The sequence below is a fragment of the Betta splendens genome, chromosome 16 (genome assembly GCF_900634795.4).
Source record: "Betta splendens chromosome 16, fBetSpl5.4, whole genome shotgun sequence".
In the NCBI taxonomy this organism is placed as follows: Eukaryota; Metazoa; Chordata; class Actinopteri; order Anabantiformes; family Osphronemidae; genus Betta; species Betta splendens.
Genome location: NC_040896.2, coordinates 6374121 through 6388127, shown reverse-complemented (window position 1 = coordinate 6388127; position 14007 = coordinate 6374121). Strand labels below are relative to the sequence as shown.

The 14007-nt window shown below is 49.0% G+C and overlaps 1 protein-coding gene across 1 annotated transcript; it reads left to right on the top strand.

Annotated features, from left to right (window-relative positions):
- Positions 1 to 1282: 1282 nt before the first annotated feature.
- Positions 1283 to 12959, top strand: prdm1a (PR domain containing 1a, with ZNF domain). The gene is made up of 7 exons (XM_029130240.3): positions 1283 to 1441; positions 3699 to 4019; positions 5313 to 5432; positions 6160 to 6412; positions 9435 to 10507; positions 10611 to 10739; positions 10829 to 12959. Exons 1-7 carry the CDS (start codon positions 1415 to 1417, stop codon positions 11408 to 11410), a joined length of 2505 nt encoding a protein of 834 aa, XP_028986073.1. The 5' UTR covers positions 1283 to 1414; the 3' UTR covers positions 11411 to 12959.
- The last annotated feature ends 1048 nt before the right edge of the window (positions 12960 to 14007 follow it).

Below are 14007 nucleotides of genomic sequence, written 5' to 3'. Positions count from 1 at the left end.
GGAAAAAGAAAACGATGTTGTAAATACAGCGTCAGGGCAGGAGGAGACGTAGGAGGTAAATGGATGCAGTCGGGTTGGGGGCAATTATATGGGAATTTCCAAAATCAGTGAGTCGGGAGCGAATCCAATGCTTTAACTGTTTAACAGCTTTTGCTCCTTTTGTCATTTGTGATGCATCTCAAAACTTTACCAATGAAGAAAAACAGATTGATACTGATTTTGTAGAAAACTTTTACAAAGTGAGAGGACGTGACACAAACCTGAAAAAGAAATTATTATTATTATTATTATTATTATTATTATTATTATTATTATTATTATTATTATTATTATTATTATTATTATTATTATTATTGTACCACCATGCTGCAGGATTAGACATTGCTGTTCATTCTGTTGTTTTATATTTATTATTCTGAATATTATAAAGGCTGCAAATTGTCTTTGATAAAAAAATAGGATTAATTTTATGTTGACTATATACTTCGAATTTTCATTCAGCTAAACTATTTATAGTTTATAGTTCATAGTTCAGTTTTGTAGAACAGTTAATTATACTATAGCTTTTTCAAAATGAGGACATTAGTATTCATACATATGACATACGGAGAATATACATTTTAATTTTATAAAACATCAGTGATGCAGCCATGACGTCTGAGGGACAGAAAGATACAGAAGAAGCAGGAAATGATGCAGCAACAGCAAAGATATGATACATTAAATATTCAGGAGGACAAGCACAGACAAACACAACTTTAGATTTAATTAATTTAATTTGCAAGAGAGAGAAAGTAAAAGAGAGAAACAGACAAGGAGACGGAAGACAACATGGAGACAGGGAGAGTAGAGGTAGAGAGACACCAAGACACAAGGAGAGAAAGAGAGAGAGCGACGTCTGAAGCTCCCCCAGCGCAGACAGGGCAGATCAGTGCTGCCCCCTATAGGCAGCGTGTGTGCGTGAGTGCGTGCGTGAGTGCGTGCGTGCGTGTTTGTGAAATGTCTGTTAGCAGCTTGGAAACTGTAAACATCATGTGTGTATTTGTAGTGAGTCACTGTCACAGGACGGCACACACACACACACACACACACACACACACACAGTCACTTAAAGGAAACTATTTTTAAGGCGTTGTGTTTTCAGTTTTCAGCTCGTGTGTGTGTGTGTGTGTGTGTGTGTGTCCATGTGTGTAGCTCTGTCCTCAGGTGAAAGCGCCTGCTGCAGTGTGTGTGAGTAAAGAGGGCGTGGAGTGGGAGGGGCAAGGGGCGGGGCCTGGACAGAGACTCCTTCCAGCTCATCTGAGCTTCAGGCATTCGAGCACAGGACACTGAGTGGATCTCACACGGACACACACCAGCTCTGTGGACTATTTAGAACTGCACCTGTCTCCTCAGCGGCTCTGAGCTCGTCCCTATGTGTGGATGGGAGCAAAGCTACACGGTAAGTAGGAGCCACGTCTCCTCCTCACACATCCTCCGGGACTTGAACTTTTTTAGTTCCTTTGTTGATTATTTTTAATTTAGGAAATTAGTTTAAAATCCTGGACTCTTAAAACTCACTGAGTAAAAATTCATTATTAGATATATTTATTATTAAGACTAATTAGTTTTTTCATTAAATTTAACCTTGAATCCAGTTTCAACAATTATGATTAATTTACATTTTTTATCAGCCTTGATTTGATGTGAAAATGCTGGTGATAAACTTCTTCTAATGATTTGTCATATTTAAAATGAATACTTTAAAGGTTTAACATTTTGTTTTCATTAGTATTTTCCCTTAAATTTTGCATTTACATTTAAAATTTAGCAGTAAAGCTTTCATTTTAGTTTAAAAAGGTCCAGCTGTAAACAAATATTACTTTTATATACAGCAGTAAAATAGAAAAAGTTCCTGTATTTTTTTCGGATGGGTGATTTAAGTTTCATCTTCACTTTTTAAACTGCATTTTAATTTGAAATTCCTCTGACTGCAGACTCAGCTTTTATCATTTCAGTTGCTCTGAACGTGCAACGTAAATTGTTTCATGCTTCTTGGTTTCGCTATTAGTTTTCAGTATTGCAGCTGTTATGCAAAGCGGACTCACTTCTGCTGAGATGTGAAATATTGAGTCTCCATATCTGATCGCTTTCTAATGAGCTTCATTTAAATGGCGAATAGAGCAGAACTTGTACTTTTGTGCAGTTTGTGCCACACAGTCGCTGAAGATTTCAAGGTTTCCATTGTTGTGTTTTGTGATATTTCAATGTGATTTGAAACAAGTTGCTTTAATTCAATTCAATGTTGATGTTTTTTTTGTTAGTTTGAAAAGTGGAACATTTTCTTGCAAGTTTTGAACAAAAAACTAATGGCGGTGTCAGAAAACAGCCAATGAGGCTCGTGGCTCTAAACTCCTTTTCTAAAAAGGTCTTTACGTACAAATCGCAGCCGTGTCTGAACCCATGTGGGCCGCAGAGGTTGGTCCCGAGGACCCGAGGCTTCGCTGGCCCCGTGGGCTGAGCGGCGTTTGTCCCTGTGTGTGGGATTGTCCTGGGTGGGATAACGTTTGAAGTCCCCCCCCAATGGAAACGTTTGGCGCTCCCTTCCTCATCCACCTCCTACTGTCCATCACCAACACACACACACACACACACACATGCACACATGCACACAAACACACGCACACACACGCACACACACACACACATACACACACGCACACATGCGCACACACACACACACACACACACGTACACACACATCACACACACACACGCACACACATACCCATACACACACACACACACACATACACACGCACACACACATACATACACACACACACACTCGCTGGGAGAGGGGACGATTTGCCGGTTCCGCTGCTGTGCCACTCTGCTTCCAATTTTAGCTTCATTCAGACACAGACAGTGTTTCCTTCCTTTTTCTTGAACCCCAGGGAGAAACGAGGGGGAGGAGGGGGGGAGCAGGGGACGCGTTAGAGCCACAGAACCAATGGATCGAACATGGATTTAACGGGAAACTAGTTCATACTAGTCACTTTTTTAAATAGTAAATGATGATGTTTTGATGGTCTCAACAAAAGAATCGAAACGTTGAGAACCGCTTAAATTTGTTGAGTGTTAGAAACTTAAAGTGAGCAGTTAGTTCATAAAACACAGGAGAAAGAATCCAATGCTAAATTCTATTAAAGTAAGTGATGACGCGTGAGTGACTGCACATTTTTATCCTTGACTGTTCCCTAAATTAGCTTTTTGTACAAGCGTTTCCTGCCTGTTTCTGAGCTGTGGGTTAGTCAGACCCCCCCCCCCCACACACACACACACACACACACACACCACCACCCCCCAGTCACCACATAATAATCACGGCTCTTCCTCTTCTCTCTCCATCTTTCATCTTTCTTTCTTCTTCCTCGCCTTTTACTTCTTATCTTTTTCCTCCCACGTCTCCTTTTTCTTACTTGTCCTCGCACGCATTAGTCCACTCTCTCTCTCTCTCGCTCTCTCGCTCTCTCTCTCGCTCTCTCTCTCTCTCTCTCGCCCTGCCAACTTGTCTTGCTTTTTTACTTCACATGCTTTGACCCCTATTGTTTTGTTCTTCTCACATTTTTTTCTTCTTCATTTCTCTCTTCCTTTCTCTTCACATCTTGCTGATATTTATGTAAAGTACTCAAACTGCCTGCCTGTCTCCCCACCAGGCGACCTCTCATAGCTCGGCCATGTTGACCAGTGAGGGGGCCCACACCATGGAGGACGACTCGCACCACAGAACCAAGATGGCCTCCACCGCCACCAGCTCCTCCTCGGACGGAGCCGAGACCTTGACGGACACGGACGTGGAGATGGAGGAGGCAGACATGACCCGATGGACGGAGGCAGAATTCGAGGAGAAGTGCACATATATCGTCAAAGACACGGCGTGGGAAGGAGCATCGGACGGCGACGCCATGACGACGACCAGGGCTGAGGCGTCGCTGCCTCGAAACCTGGCCTTTAAACACCCGGGCGACAGCAAGGAGGTCAGGCAGCAGAAAACGACACCCACATGGTTCTACACACACTCAGGGAGAGAACGGCGTCAGTGCTGAACACATGAGTCAGAACTGGGTCACGTATTGTATAGAGGAAAAGCTTCAGAGCCTGAATTCACACCCGCTGTAGCGGAGGAATGACTTCATCAGCTCGTGTCCATTAAAAGTGGCTCCTGCTTGTAGTTCCCAGCCCCGCTGGCAGGAGGCGCAGTTCAGCACCAAACACTGCTCCTCCAATGGTCGCAGCTTTGACCTGACCTTTGACCCCTTGGCGCGCTTCAACTCTCAAATCTTCAGCAGCTTCCAAAGGTTTAGATTCAGATGTAGCTTCTGTAAAACGAAGGGATGAGGGTAAAAGTATCTGACCTCTTCTGTAAATTATCCTCAAACACCTTGTGACAAACCTGCACGTGTGAAGTTTTTGTCGAAACCCCTTCAATAAAAGCCCAACTGCAACTTTGAGATCAGTTTGAGTCGGGGGAAAAAGTGCATGACCAAAGGTCAAAAGGTCAAATCTTCTCCTTTTACTCAACTCGCAGCAGCGTGATCACATAGATTTTCTCATCAGGGCTCTATCAAGGGGAAACTGCTGAGGAAACAGCCAGCGAGAGCAAGACAGCGGCGCTGTTTACCAGCTGATACGCTATCAGCCAATCAGGCGTCACATCGTCAACGGTTTATCAGGGAGTGAGGAAGAAGGGAAAAGCTGAGGATGAGGAGTTTGTCTGATCAAAGACAGCTAGTTAGACGTGTGTGCGTGTGTGCGTGTGTGCGTGTGTGCGTGTGTGCGTGTGTGTGTGTGTGAGATCCGGCTGAGGGGGACGGGGTTTTCCCACTTTACCAGGAACAACAGTTTGGGAAAGATGTTTGTTCGCGTGGCTTCACCCAGAAGGTGTGTGAGAGTTTCTCCATCACACACGACTGCAGCCGAAGTCTGACCCCACATAATCTACGGCTTTTCTCTTCCTCCTCCTCGTGCTTTTAGTATTTGATTAAGTCAGACGACGCCTTAAATAGAAGAAACAACACTTTCCTCTCAAGCCCCCGATCACAGCGTGTGAAGTAGCAGCGGTTTTGGTTTGATGTGGAGCCGAGGTGGAAACAGGAGTCAGGTTTTAGTCTCTCTCTGCAGTAATGAATGGAAGTGTGGATCAGCTTCACTAATCGTTGCCGCCGGTAGATGAACGTCTTTATTTGTGCGTCCATGTGGTCCGATCTGTCACGTTGAGTCAGAGAGGACTCTTTCTTCTTCTGTGGTGTAACCTGCGTGTCTCCCTGCAGGTGGTCGGCGTGTGCAGCAGGGAGTACATCCCCCAGGGAACCCGCTTCGGCCCCCTGGTGGGCGAGATCTACACGGCCGACAGCGTCCCCAGAGACGCCAACCGCAAGTACTTCTGGAGGGTGAGCACAAACGCACAGTCACGGAAAGCACACACACACTTCCTCAGAAGCCGGAGGGTCCCCTTCCTGTGACGTCTGCACTCAGTCAGTGGAACAGGAAACTGGGCTCGCTGTGAGAAAGAGAAATGGGGACGTGATGTCACCTTCACACAAATAACATTTGTTAGGGTTCCTGTAAGTCCACACACACACACACACACACGCGCACACGTGTAGAACAGACTCGTCTCCATCACTGCCGGTAACTGACAGTGAGAGTGCTCGCGCTCACAAACCACCTACTGGACCAGAGCTCCATGAAAAACTACGACTTCTACCACAAACACAAAGGTGCTCGTCTCACTCGCACACGGAAGAGGCTGAGGCAAAGAGAGAGTGAAAGGGCGAGAGAGGCGGAGAGAGGAGGGGGAGGCGGAGGAGGAGTAGAAAATGACTCGACCCGCTCTCGGTCCCTTAAAGCGGGGCGGCGTCCGTCCGGGCCGGGCCCAACCTGGACGCAGCTCGTCCTGAGTCACAGCGACGGTAGCTCGTCAGTCAGTGATCAGGTTTCAGTGGTGAGTTCATGAGGGAATGAGGACTTTTACTTCTTCAAGAACCAGTAAAATGTGTTTTCATTCACAAAGATGATTTATTTAGAGGCTGGAGGGAAGAAAAGCCCGATCCAGATTCTCACAGATTGTGTTCCGTCATGTACTTTCTGAGCGTCCCCTCGTCTCCTCTGCTCCAGATCTTTGTGGACGGGGAGTTCCACCACTTCGTGGACGGCCTGGACGAGACGCGCTCCAACTGGATGCGGTACGTGAACCCGGCCCACTCGGCCGCGGAGCAGAACCTGGCAGCGTGCCAGAACGGCATGGAGATCTACTTCTACACGGTGAAGCCCGTCCCCGCCGGCGCCGAGCTGCTCGTGTGGTACTGCCACGACTTCGCCCACCGCCTGCACTACCCGCCGTCAGGAGAGCTGATGATGCAGAAACTCAGTGAGTCCACGTCTGTTAGTCTGACGGGAGGTGGGGACAGTAGACGGCAGGACAGACGTTTTTGTTATCAACTGCATCAAAATAACACAAATCAATAGACAATGTAGGTGTGTGTGTCTTGACTGTGTCCTGTCGCCGCTCTTAAAGCTTAACAGTGTGTTTGAGCGCAGCCGTCTCCTTCCTCCCTGAAAGTTAGTCTGTCATTATCTCACACGCACGCAGAAACACTAGACCAACAAGCTTTCATCTCCGTCAGTGCCATCATTGTGTGTGTGTGTGTGTGTGTGTGTGTGTGTGTGTGTGTGTGTGTGTGTGTGTGTGTGTGTGTGTGTGTGTGTGTGTGTGTGTGTGTGTGTGTGTGTGTGTGTGTGTGTGTGTGTGTGTGTGTTTCTTGGTGACAGTGTAATTGCACAGACGGGGGGATCCAGCCTCTAATGCCTTACACGTCTAAAGACCCACTTCCAACATGAAAGCTCTCACACAGCAGAGAAGACAAGTGTGTGTTTGTGTGTGTTCGCTGACCTTTGGAGGCAGATGTCTAAATGCAGGCATCAGATTTCTCAGCCCTGACAGGGAAACACACATTTAGTCGTCTTGTCCCCTGAATGTTCACGTCGAACCAAACCCCCCAAACTGTAATAGATGCCACTGGGCTGCAGGCTGGTGTGACTGGTAGCCTGGGCGCATAGCCGGGGGCCGGGGGCCTGGGCACGTAGCCGGGGGGCCTGGGGCCGGGGACCGGGGGGCATGGAGCTGGGGGCCTGAGCGTGTGGCCGGGGGGCCTGTGGCCGGGGGCCGGGGGCCTGGGCGCATAGCCGGGGGCCGGGGGCCTGGGCACGTGGCCGGGGGGCCGGGGGCCTGGGCACGTGGCCGGGGGGCCGGGGGCATAGGCAGGAGGCCCTGCTGCAGGTCCACGTGGGTTTGCACTACATGACACTACTCAGGTTAACCTGAGTCTCCTTTCTTTCTGATAAGCACATGCTCCTCTAATGACTTTCAACTGTCACTGTGGCCGATGAGAGTTTAGCCCCAAAAAGGAGAGTCAGAAATAATCTGGGCTGAGTGAAACCAAGAAAACCATGCACTTTCTGACTACGTAACGTTAAACCGAAACGCAGCTAAAAGGGCAAAAGGTAAAGGAAGAGGAAGCTGCTAGACGTATCCCTGAAGATACACGCACTGCAGACGTGGAACGTTTTTAAAATTCGTTTGCAGCTGCACAAACATCTGGTTTGTACAACAAGGAAAGCGCATGCTAGCCATTTAGCTAAGGAGCATGCTAAGTGGCTAGCCGCTCAGCTTACACGCATGCTAAGTGGCTAGCCGTTCAGCTAACGCGCATGCTAGGTGGCTAGCCGTTCAGCTAACGCTCAGGTCGAGTTCATGTTGGTGGTTACGCCATCGGATAAAACGCCGGCCTCCCCGTGGGGACGCAACGAGTCGGATTCCAAACGGCGGCTTCCTCTCGCACATCGTAGCGTTTTTCTGTTTTCTTTTGCTGTTTCCAGCTCAGTCATACCAAAACCAGACGTGTGTGAGAGTGTGAGCGGAATGAGTGTGCGACACCATCTTCCTCCCTCACTTTCTTCTCTCGTTCGTTTTGGTCGTCATCGTTTAGCATTTTTCAAGTGTTAGCGCTTGAAAGCACCTGTTAGCCATGTGTGTGTGCGTTGTTGTGTTCAAAGGCGCTCGGCTCTCCCTTCTCACACACACAGTCATAAGTGGGACATGCCTACACATTCACACCCACTCGTTTTATCTTGAACACATGCAAGCTCTGTGTGTGTGTGTGTGTGTGTGTGTGTGTGTGTGTGTGTGTGTGTGTGTGTGTGTGTGTGTGTGTGTGTGTGTGTGTGTGTGTGTGTGTGTGTGTGTGCACGCGCTAGCCATTTGCTCTGATATATTTGCCACTTAAAAAGGCCCAGAGAAGGTGGGGGGGGGGGGTCGGGGCTCCCACCCCCTCTGTTGACTACTTGAACTTCCTGGCAGAAGGACTGTGTTGACAGATTGATATCTCCAAGATGGCCGCCCTGTTTGTTTTCTGGAAGAGGGAAGGTGGGAGGAGGAGGAAGGCTAACTGATAACCTCAGTGTTTACACTATACTACTGATGCATGGTTAGCGTGAGGGAGGGAATCGAGTGAATGTCGGCAGTGCTGCCACTCAGGATTTACTCTGACAGCCTCCATTTCTCTCTCACACAAACACACTCGCTCACGCTCTCCACTCTGGACGACCTCGTGGTAAAAAGTGGACCGGGCGGTAAACGAGCTTACAAATAACAGACGGCCACGTTTTAAGAGCGCGACTGCAGCCATTTAGCAGGCGAGATGCCGCTGGCTGACATGTCTGGGCTTTTAGAGTGCGTGTGTGAGGAGCTCCTCCTAATCCACTCTTTCATCATGCAGAGGAGACAGTAGGTGTGAGTGACTGAGGAGGAAGCGCGCTAATTTAACCTTTGCCCCGGACACAATGGCAAATGGGGAGCAAAATCAGAGGAGTAGGAGCTGGATCACAAGTGTGAGTGTGTGCGCTCTTTAAAAGTGGGAGAGTCAACAAATCAGACAGAGGCCTTTGTGTGCAGACGCCTCCGTGTGCACCTCGTCACATGGTGGAGGGCAGGTGGAGGCCAAGCTTTTACAGAGGGGATCTTTAGCAGGAAACCTTCCATCAGCCTGTCTGTCTGCCAGCATTTTGATTTTATCTTGATTTTATAGGCACACACACACACACACAGAAAGCCCGAGGCAGCTGTCACGCCTCACTTCCTGCCCCCCCCACTTCGCTCTCCTCGTTCGTCAACCCTGTCACCTTAATTGGCCCACTGAGTTACTTATGGTGTTCCCTGACCCGGCGACACACGCACACACTGAACACAGCTTTGTGATCTGTTGAGGCTTATGTTTAAAGATCCTTGAGTGTTTATATTGTTACACAAACTTGGAATCATTTATTTGTAGGACAAACCAACAGTAGGCTGTGTAGTGACCCCCTGCTGACCTCAGGTCCTTGTGTCTCCACAGAGCAGTCTCTCCTGGAGGTCAAGCAGCAGCAGCTGAGCAGTGAGGAGCCTTCGGTTGAGGCCTCCAGCCCGTCCCCCGTTGAAGTGACTCCCACCCCTCCCAAGAGGGAACACAGCGTCCTGTCCATCCTGCGGGGCTCCAACAGCACCTCGTCCACCAAGAGAGAGCCCAGTCGGCCACTTCCCACCCGCCCGCACTGCACCAGCAGCCCCGAACGCCCCCTGTGGCCTCGTGCCCTCTACCCCGCTCTCAGACCCCATCCTCACATCCACGAGGACCACCTCAGAGCTGGCCAGCTTTACCCTTTGACGCACTCCCCTGGCAGCCAGTCGTTGGCGACACCCAGCCCGTCAGCGAGAAGCAGCCCAGACAGCAGCCCTCAGGGGAGCCCCTCAGGGCCGGCACCCACTCCCTTCTACCCAACTGGACTGGGTTCATATCCTGGCTACTCCCCACCATCAGCCCCCCTCTCCTCACCCTTCTACCCCCCAGGAGCTACCTACACACGCTACCTCCTGCCCCAGCACTATCCTCTGCCTGGTGGTGGGGTGCCCACCATAGGCGGCATCTTCCCCAGGATGTACCCCCTCTACAGCAGCCTCCTACCCACTCACGTGCCCATCATGCCTGCTGACAGATCAACTTCAAGGCACTTCTTGATGCACGATTCCGTCCACCCGTCCTCTATCTCTGGGCACAGAGACTTCCTCCTTCCTGGACCCACCAGTGCCTTTTCAGTCGCCACTTCTCTGAAGGACAAAGCAGGCCCTCACCACTCTTACTCTGGGCTCCCTCACCCACATGTGCCGGCCCATGCACCGTCCAGTGGCTCCCCAACAGCAGGCACTGCACCTCCCAGCGAACGCATGCCCACCAGGCCTACCTCAGCCATGCTAGGTAAGACCAGCGAGCATCGCCCCAGCGAGGAGGCCGTCAACCTGACCAAAGTGAAGCGTGGTGCAGGTTCAGCGGGCTACAAGGCGCTGCCGTACCCACTGAAGAAGCAGAACGGCAAAATCAAGTATGAGTGCAACGTGTGCAGCAAGACCTTTGGACAGCTGTCAAATCTGAAGGTGAGGCCAAAGTCCTTACACCTTCTTTGTCTTTTTAATTGGTTTCCTCAACAGTTACAGTATCTGAATGTGCTTTTTTCTTTCCCCTTTCTTCATCGTGCAGGTTCATCTTCGTGTTCACAGTGGAGAGAGACCCTTCAAATGTCAAACTTGTAACAAAGGCTTCACCCAACTGGCTCACCTGCAGAAACACTACCTGGTCCACACGGGGGAGAAGCCACATGAATGCCAGGTGAGAAGCGGTGCTGACCCCATGGACTAGATGAGTGGATACCAGATTATGGTTGGATCTCTGACACCTTTTGATTCCTTCTCACCCAGGTCTGTCACAAGCGCTTCAGCAGCACCAGCAACCTGAAGACTCACCTGCGCCTCCACTCAGGGGAGAAGCCTTACCACTGCAAACTGTGCCCCGCCAAGTTCACGCAGTTCGTCCACCTCAAGCTGCACAAGCGCCTGCACTCTCGCGAGCGTCCGCACAAGTGCCCTCACTGCCACCGCCACTACATCCACCTGTGCAGCCTGCGGCTCCACCTCAAAGGCTACTGCCTGGCGGCGAAGCCGGGCTCTGACGATCAGGCTGCGGTGGAAGAGGTGCACCGAGCCAACGAGGAGATCGAGCGCTTCGACGTCAGCGAGCACGCGGAGCGGCTGGAGCACCTGCAGGGAGGGGTGGAGGTGGAGGCCATGTTGGAGAAGCAGGTCTTGGGGATGATGTGGGGGGAGCCGGACATTAAGTCCTCCCACCTTCTGCCCCGACACAAGAGCAGCGCCGCCGACCTCCTGGGCTACGGTGCATACGAGCTGCCGAACGAGACGTCCGTCATCAAGATCCAGCACAGCGGCGCCGTCCCAACACTTGCTGCTAATGTCACTGTCAAGCAGGAGTCAGAGGACAACTAATAATCTTCAGTCGCTTGTGCGTATAAGCGATCTTTGGAACCAAGGGACATAAAGTCAAGCCTGCATGACTCATGGGACCAGGTTGCTAAGGGCAACAGCTGTAAATAAACACCTTTACCTGGCTGTCATCGGGCCAGACCAGGTTTCAGGGACTCACCTACTCAGGGCTACGAGAGACACTGTCCCACGACTACTTTCAGCGTTTATCACAGACAATCATCTACGCAGGACTCACCTTTAATGTAATTCAGGTTGTGTAATATTGTTACTGATGTCTATTTGGTCTTTGTTTTAAATGCATCTGTTTTTTGATTAATTAGTTGTTTGTTATATAATCTCCTTAATTTATTACACTTGTTTATTTGTTGTCTTTTAGAGCAATAAGTGGAACTAAAGGTTACACTGACGGGGTGAAATCCATGTAAAAGTCTGTATTTGTGTTGATAATATTTTGCTATGTGTGGCCATTTTCTGTAGATAGTCACTCTGTCTGCCTGTATCCATCCTGCAACCTCTGACCTGTAAAATCAGGGCGTCCAGCTTCAGGGTTTATGTATTTAAGTTTAGAAACGATAGCGCAGGTTTAAAAGGGTTGGAAACTTGCCAAAGTTTGGCACATACACGTTAATTTAGCAAAAAAAGAGGTTGGTTTCAGCCCGGCTTGAAAGCGTCCCCTAAGTATGTGTGTGTGTGTGCTTTTCTGATGCCTACTTAATTTAAATTCAAGGAAAAAGGGCATTTTTGTATATTTTTTCACAACGGTTACCTCAGAGTGCATGTGAAGGTGTGAAGATGTGCTGCCTGTGTGTCTGCGTGTGTGTTTAAAGGGACAGCTGACGCTGGGAGCTCTATTTATTTGTTTTTGGATTATTCTGCTACTTGAACAAGAGGAAGAGCCCGGAGTCAAGTGGAGTGCAGCTCCTCATGTAGCACCTCGGAGACTTCCCTCGGGTTTATTTTCCAGCACGCCGTCTCCACCCGCTCAGCAGGGACCGCAACAAGCTCAGATTTAGGGACTCACGCTTGACGCTAGTAACCAAAGTTCACTTGGCTTTAATTTGAAAGTACATCAAAGGAAAACGCAACAAGGGCCGAAGGACTAGAGGAACCAAAATGCTGACGAAGCGAAGACGAGCAGTGTGTTTCTGTGTTGTTGTCGTTAATTGTTGGGTCTGTTGAACCTCGGCCGTCCACCAACGTCTTTTTGAACTGAACACCAAAGCACCTCGGGCTTTTTAATGCACTGGCCCTCTCCTCCTACTTTATACTTTCCGTACTGACGCTTGCACACTGTACAATATTACTGAAACTGGTCAGCATTAAGACACAGATTAATGTCCTGCAGCAGCTGAACATCGGTCTGAGATCTGTAGCTTTCTCTCACTCTCTGTTCCCTTTACTAGTGTTCGACCAAAGCCTCTCTGTCTCTGATCAGAGGAGAAATCCCCAAAGGATGATCTCTGTTTACATTCTGGTTTACATAGTTATTTATGTGCAACAATGTCAAATGTGTAAATTATGATAAAAATGTTCACTGCTCTGATCTAAACGGGTGTTTGTGTGTTTTTTTATCCTTAAACTTTACTTTACATTCATCATATTAGACCTTAGGCTTATACTTTCCAGTGGCCTGTGATGATTACACCATTAAAATATATAAATATTAATGTTATATATATAGAGAGAGAAATAATGTTTTCTTTGTTTGATTGTTTTCAATCAATAGTTTCACATTTACTATTTTTCAAAGGCTTAAAGTTAAAATGATCATTTTAGGTCAATTTTGAACAAACAATAGTACAAAAAACCTCACATCAGGATTTGTAAATAAATCATTGTAAAACAGTTGGAAAAGGTCGAGGTTACTCATCCATGGGATTTCAACATTATATCTTCTTGCCTTCTGACTGGTCATTAATGTCAGAGCTCTAAGATGGTGTTGGTTAAACTGGAACCGTGGCTGAATGAAGTGCACAGTAAGTCCAAACAGTGCTAAGAAATGTGAGGTGTGTTCAGGGATTCCTGTACTTTCAGCGCTCAGCGGCTCATGAACCTTTACGTGTCATGGGAGCAGTCCTCGTGGGCTGCAGTCACCGCGCTCTGGCTTTCATCCTGCAAGCAGAGAACCGGACTCAGATCAGAGCTTCAGCTGCAGTGACAGTCCAGCGGCTGGGAGGTCAAAGGTCAGCGCAAACCTGAGCTTCCACAACGTTTGATGGCGGCAGAGAAAACGAAAACGCTACAAACACATCAGTGAAGTCCTGCTTCTGAAGTCGTTCATTCAAACAGGTCTGATCCGCTGCGTATTGAAATCCCATTCGTCCTCCGTGTTCTTAACGAGTCGCTGAACGAGAGCTTCGGGGCCTCGTCACAGAGTAACGGCACTCGCGCGCCCCCACCCTTTGACTCAGCGTCTTTCACTTTTGCGCAGCGCGGCGCTCTTTCCTGTTTGTCGATCTTCTTATTACTCTAAGGGAAACTTCTCGAGTCACCGTTGACACGGCGAGTTCCACTACCTCAGCGTCGCCACGTCGGGGTTTCACAGCACTTTTCTGACCGGGGGAGGACGACGCCTCCCGCCGGCGGGGGAGGGGGGA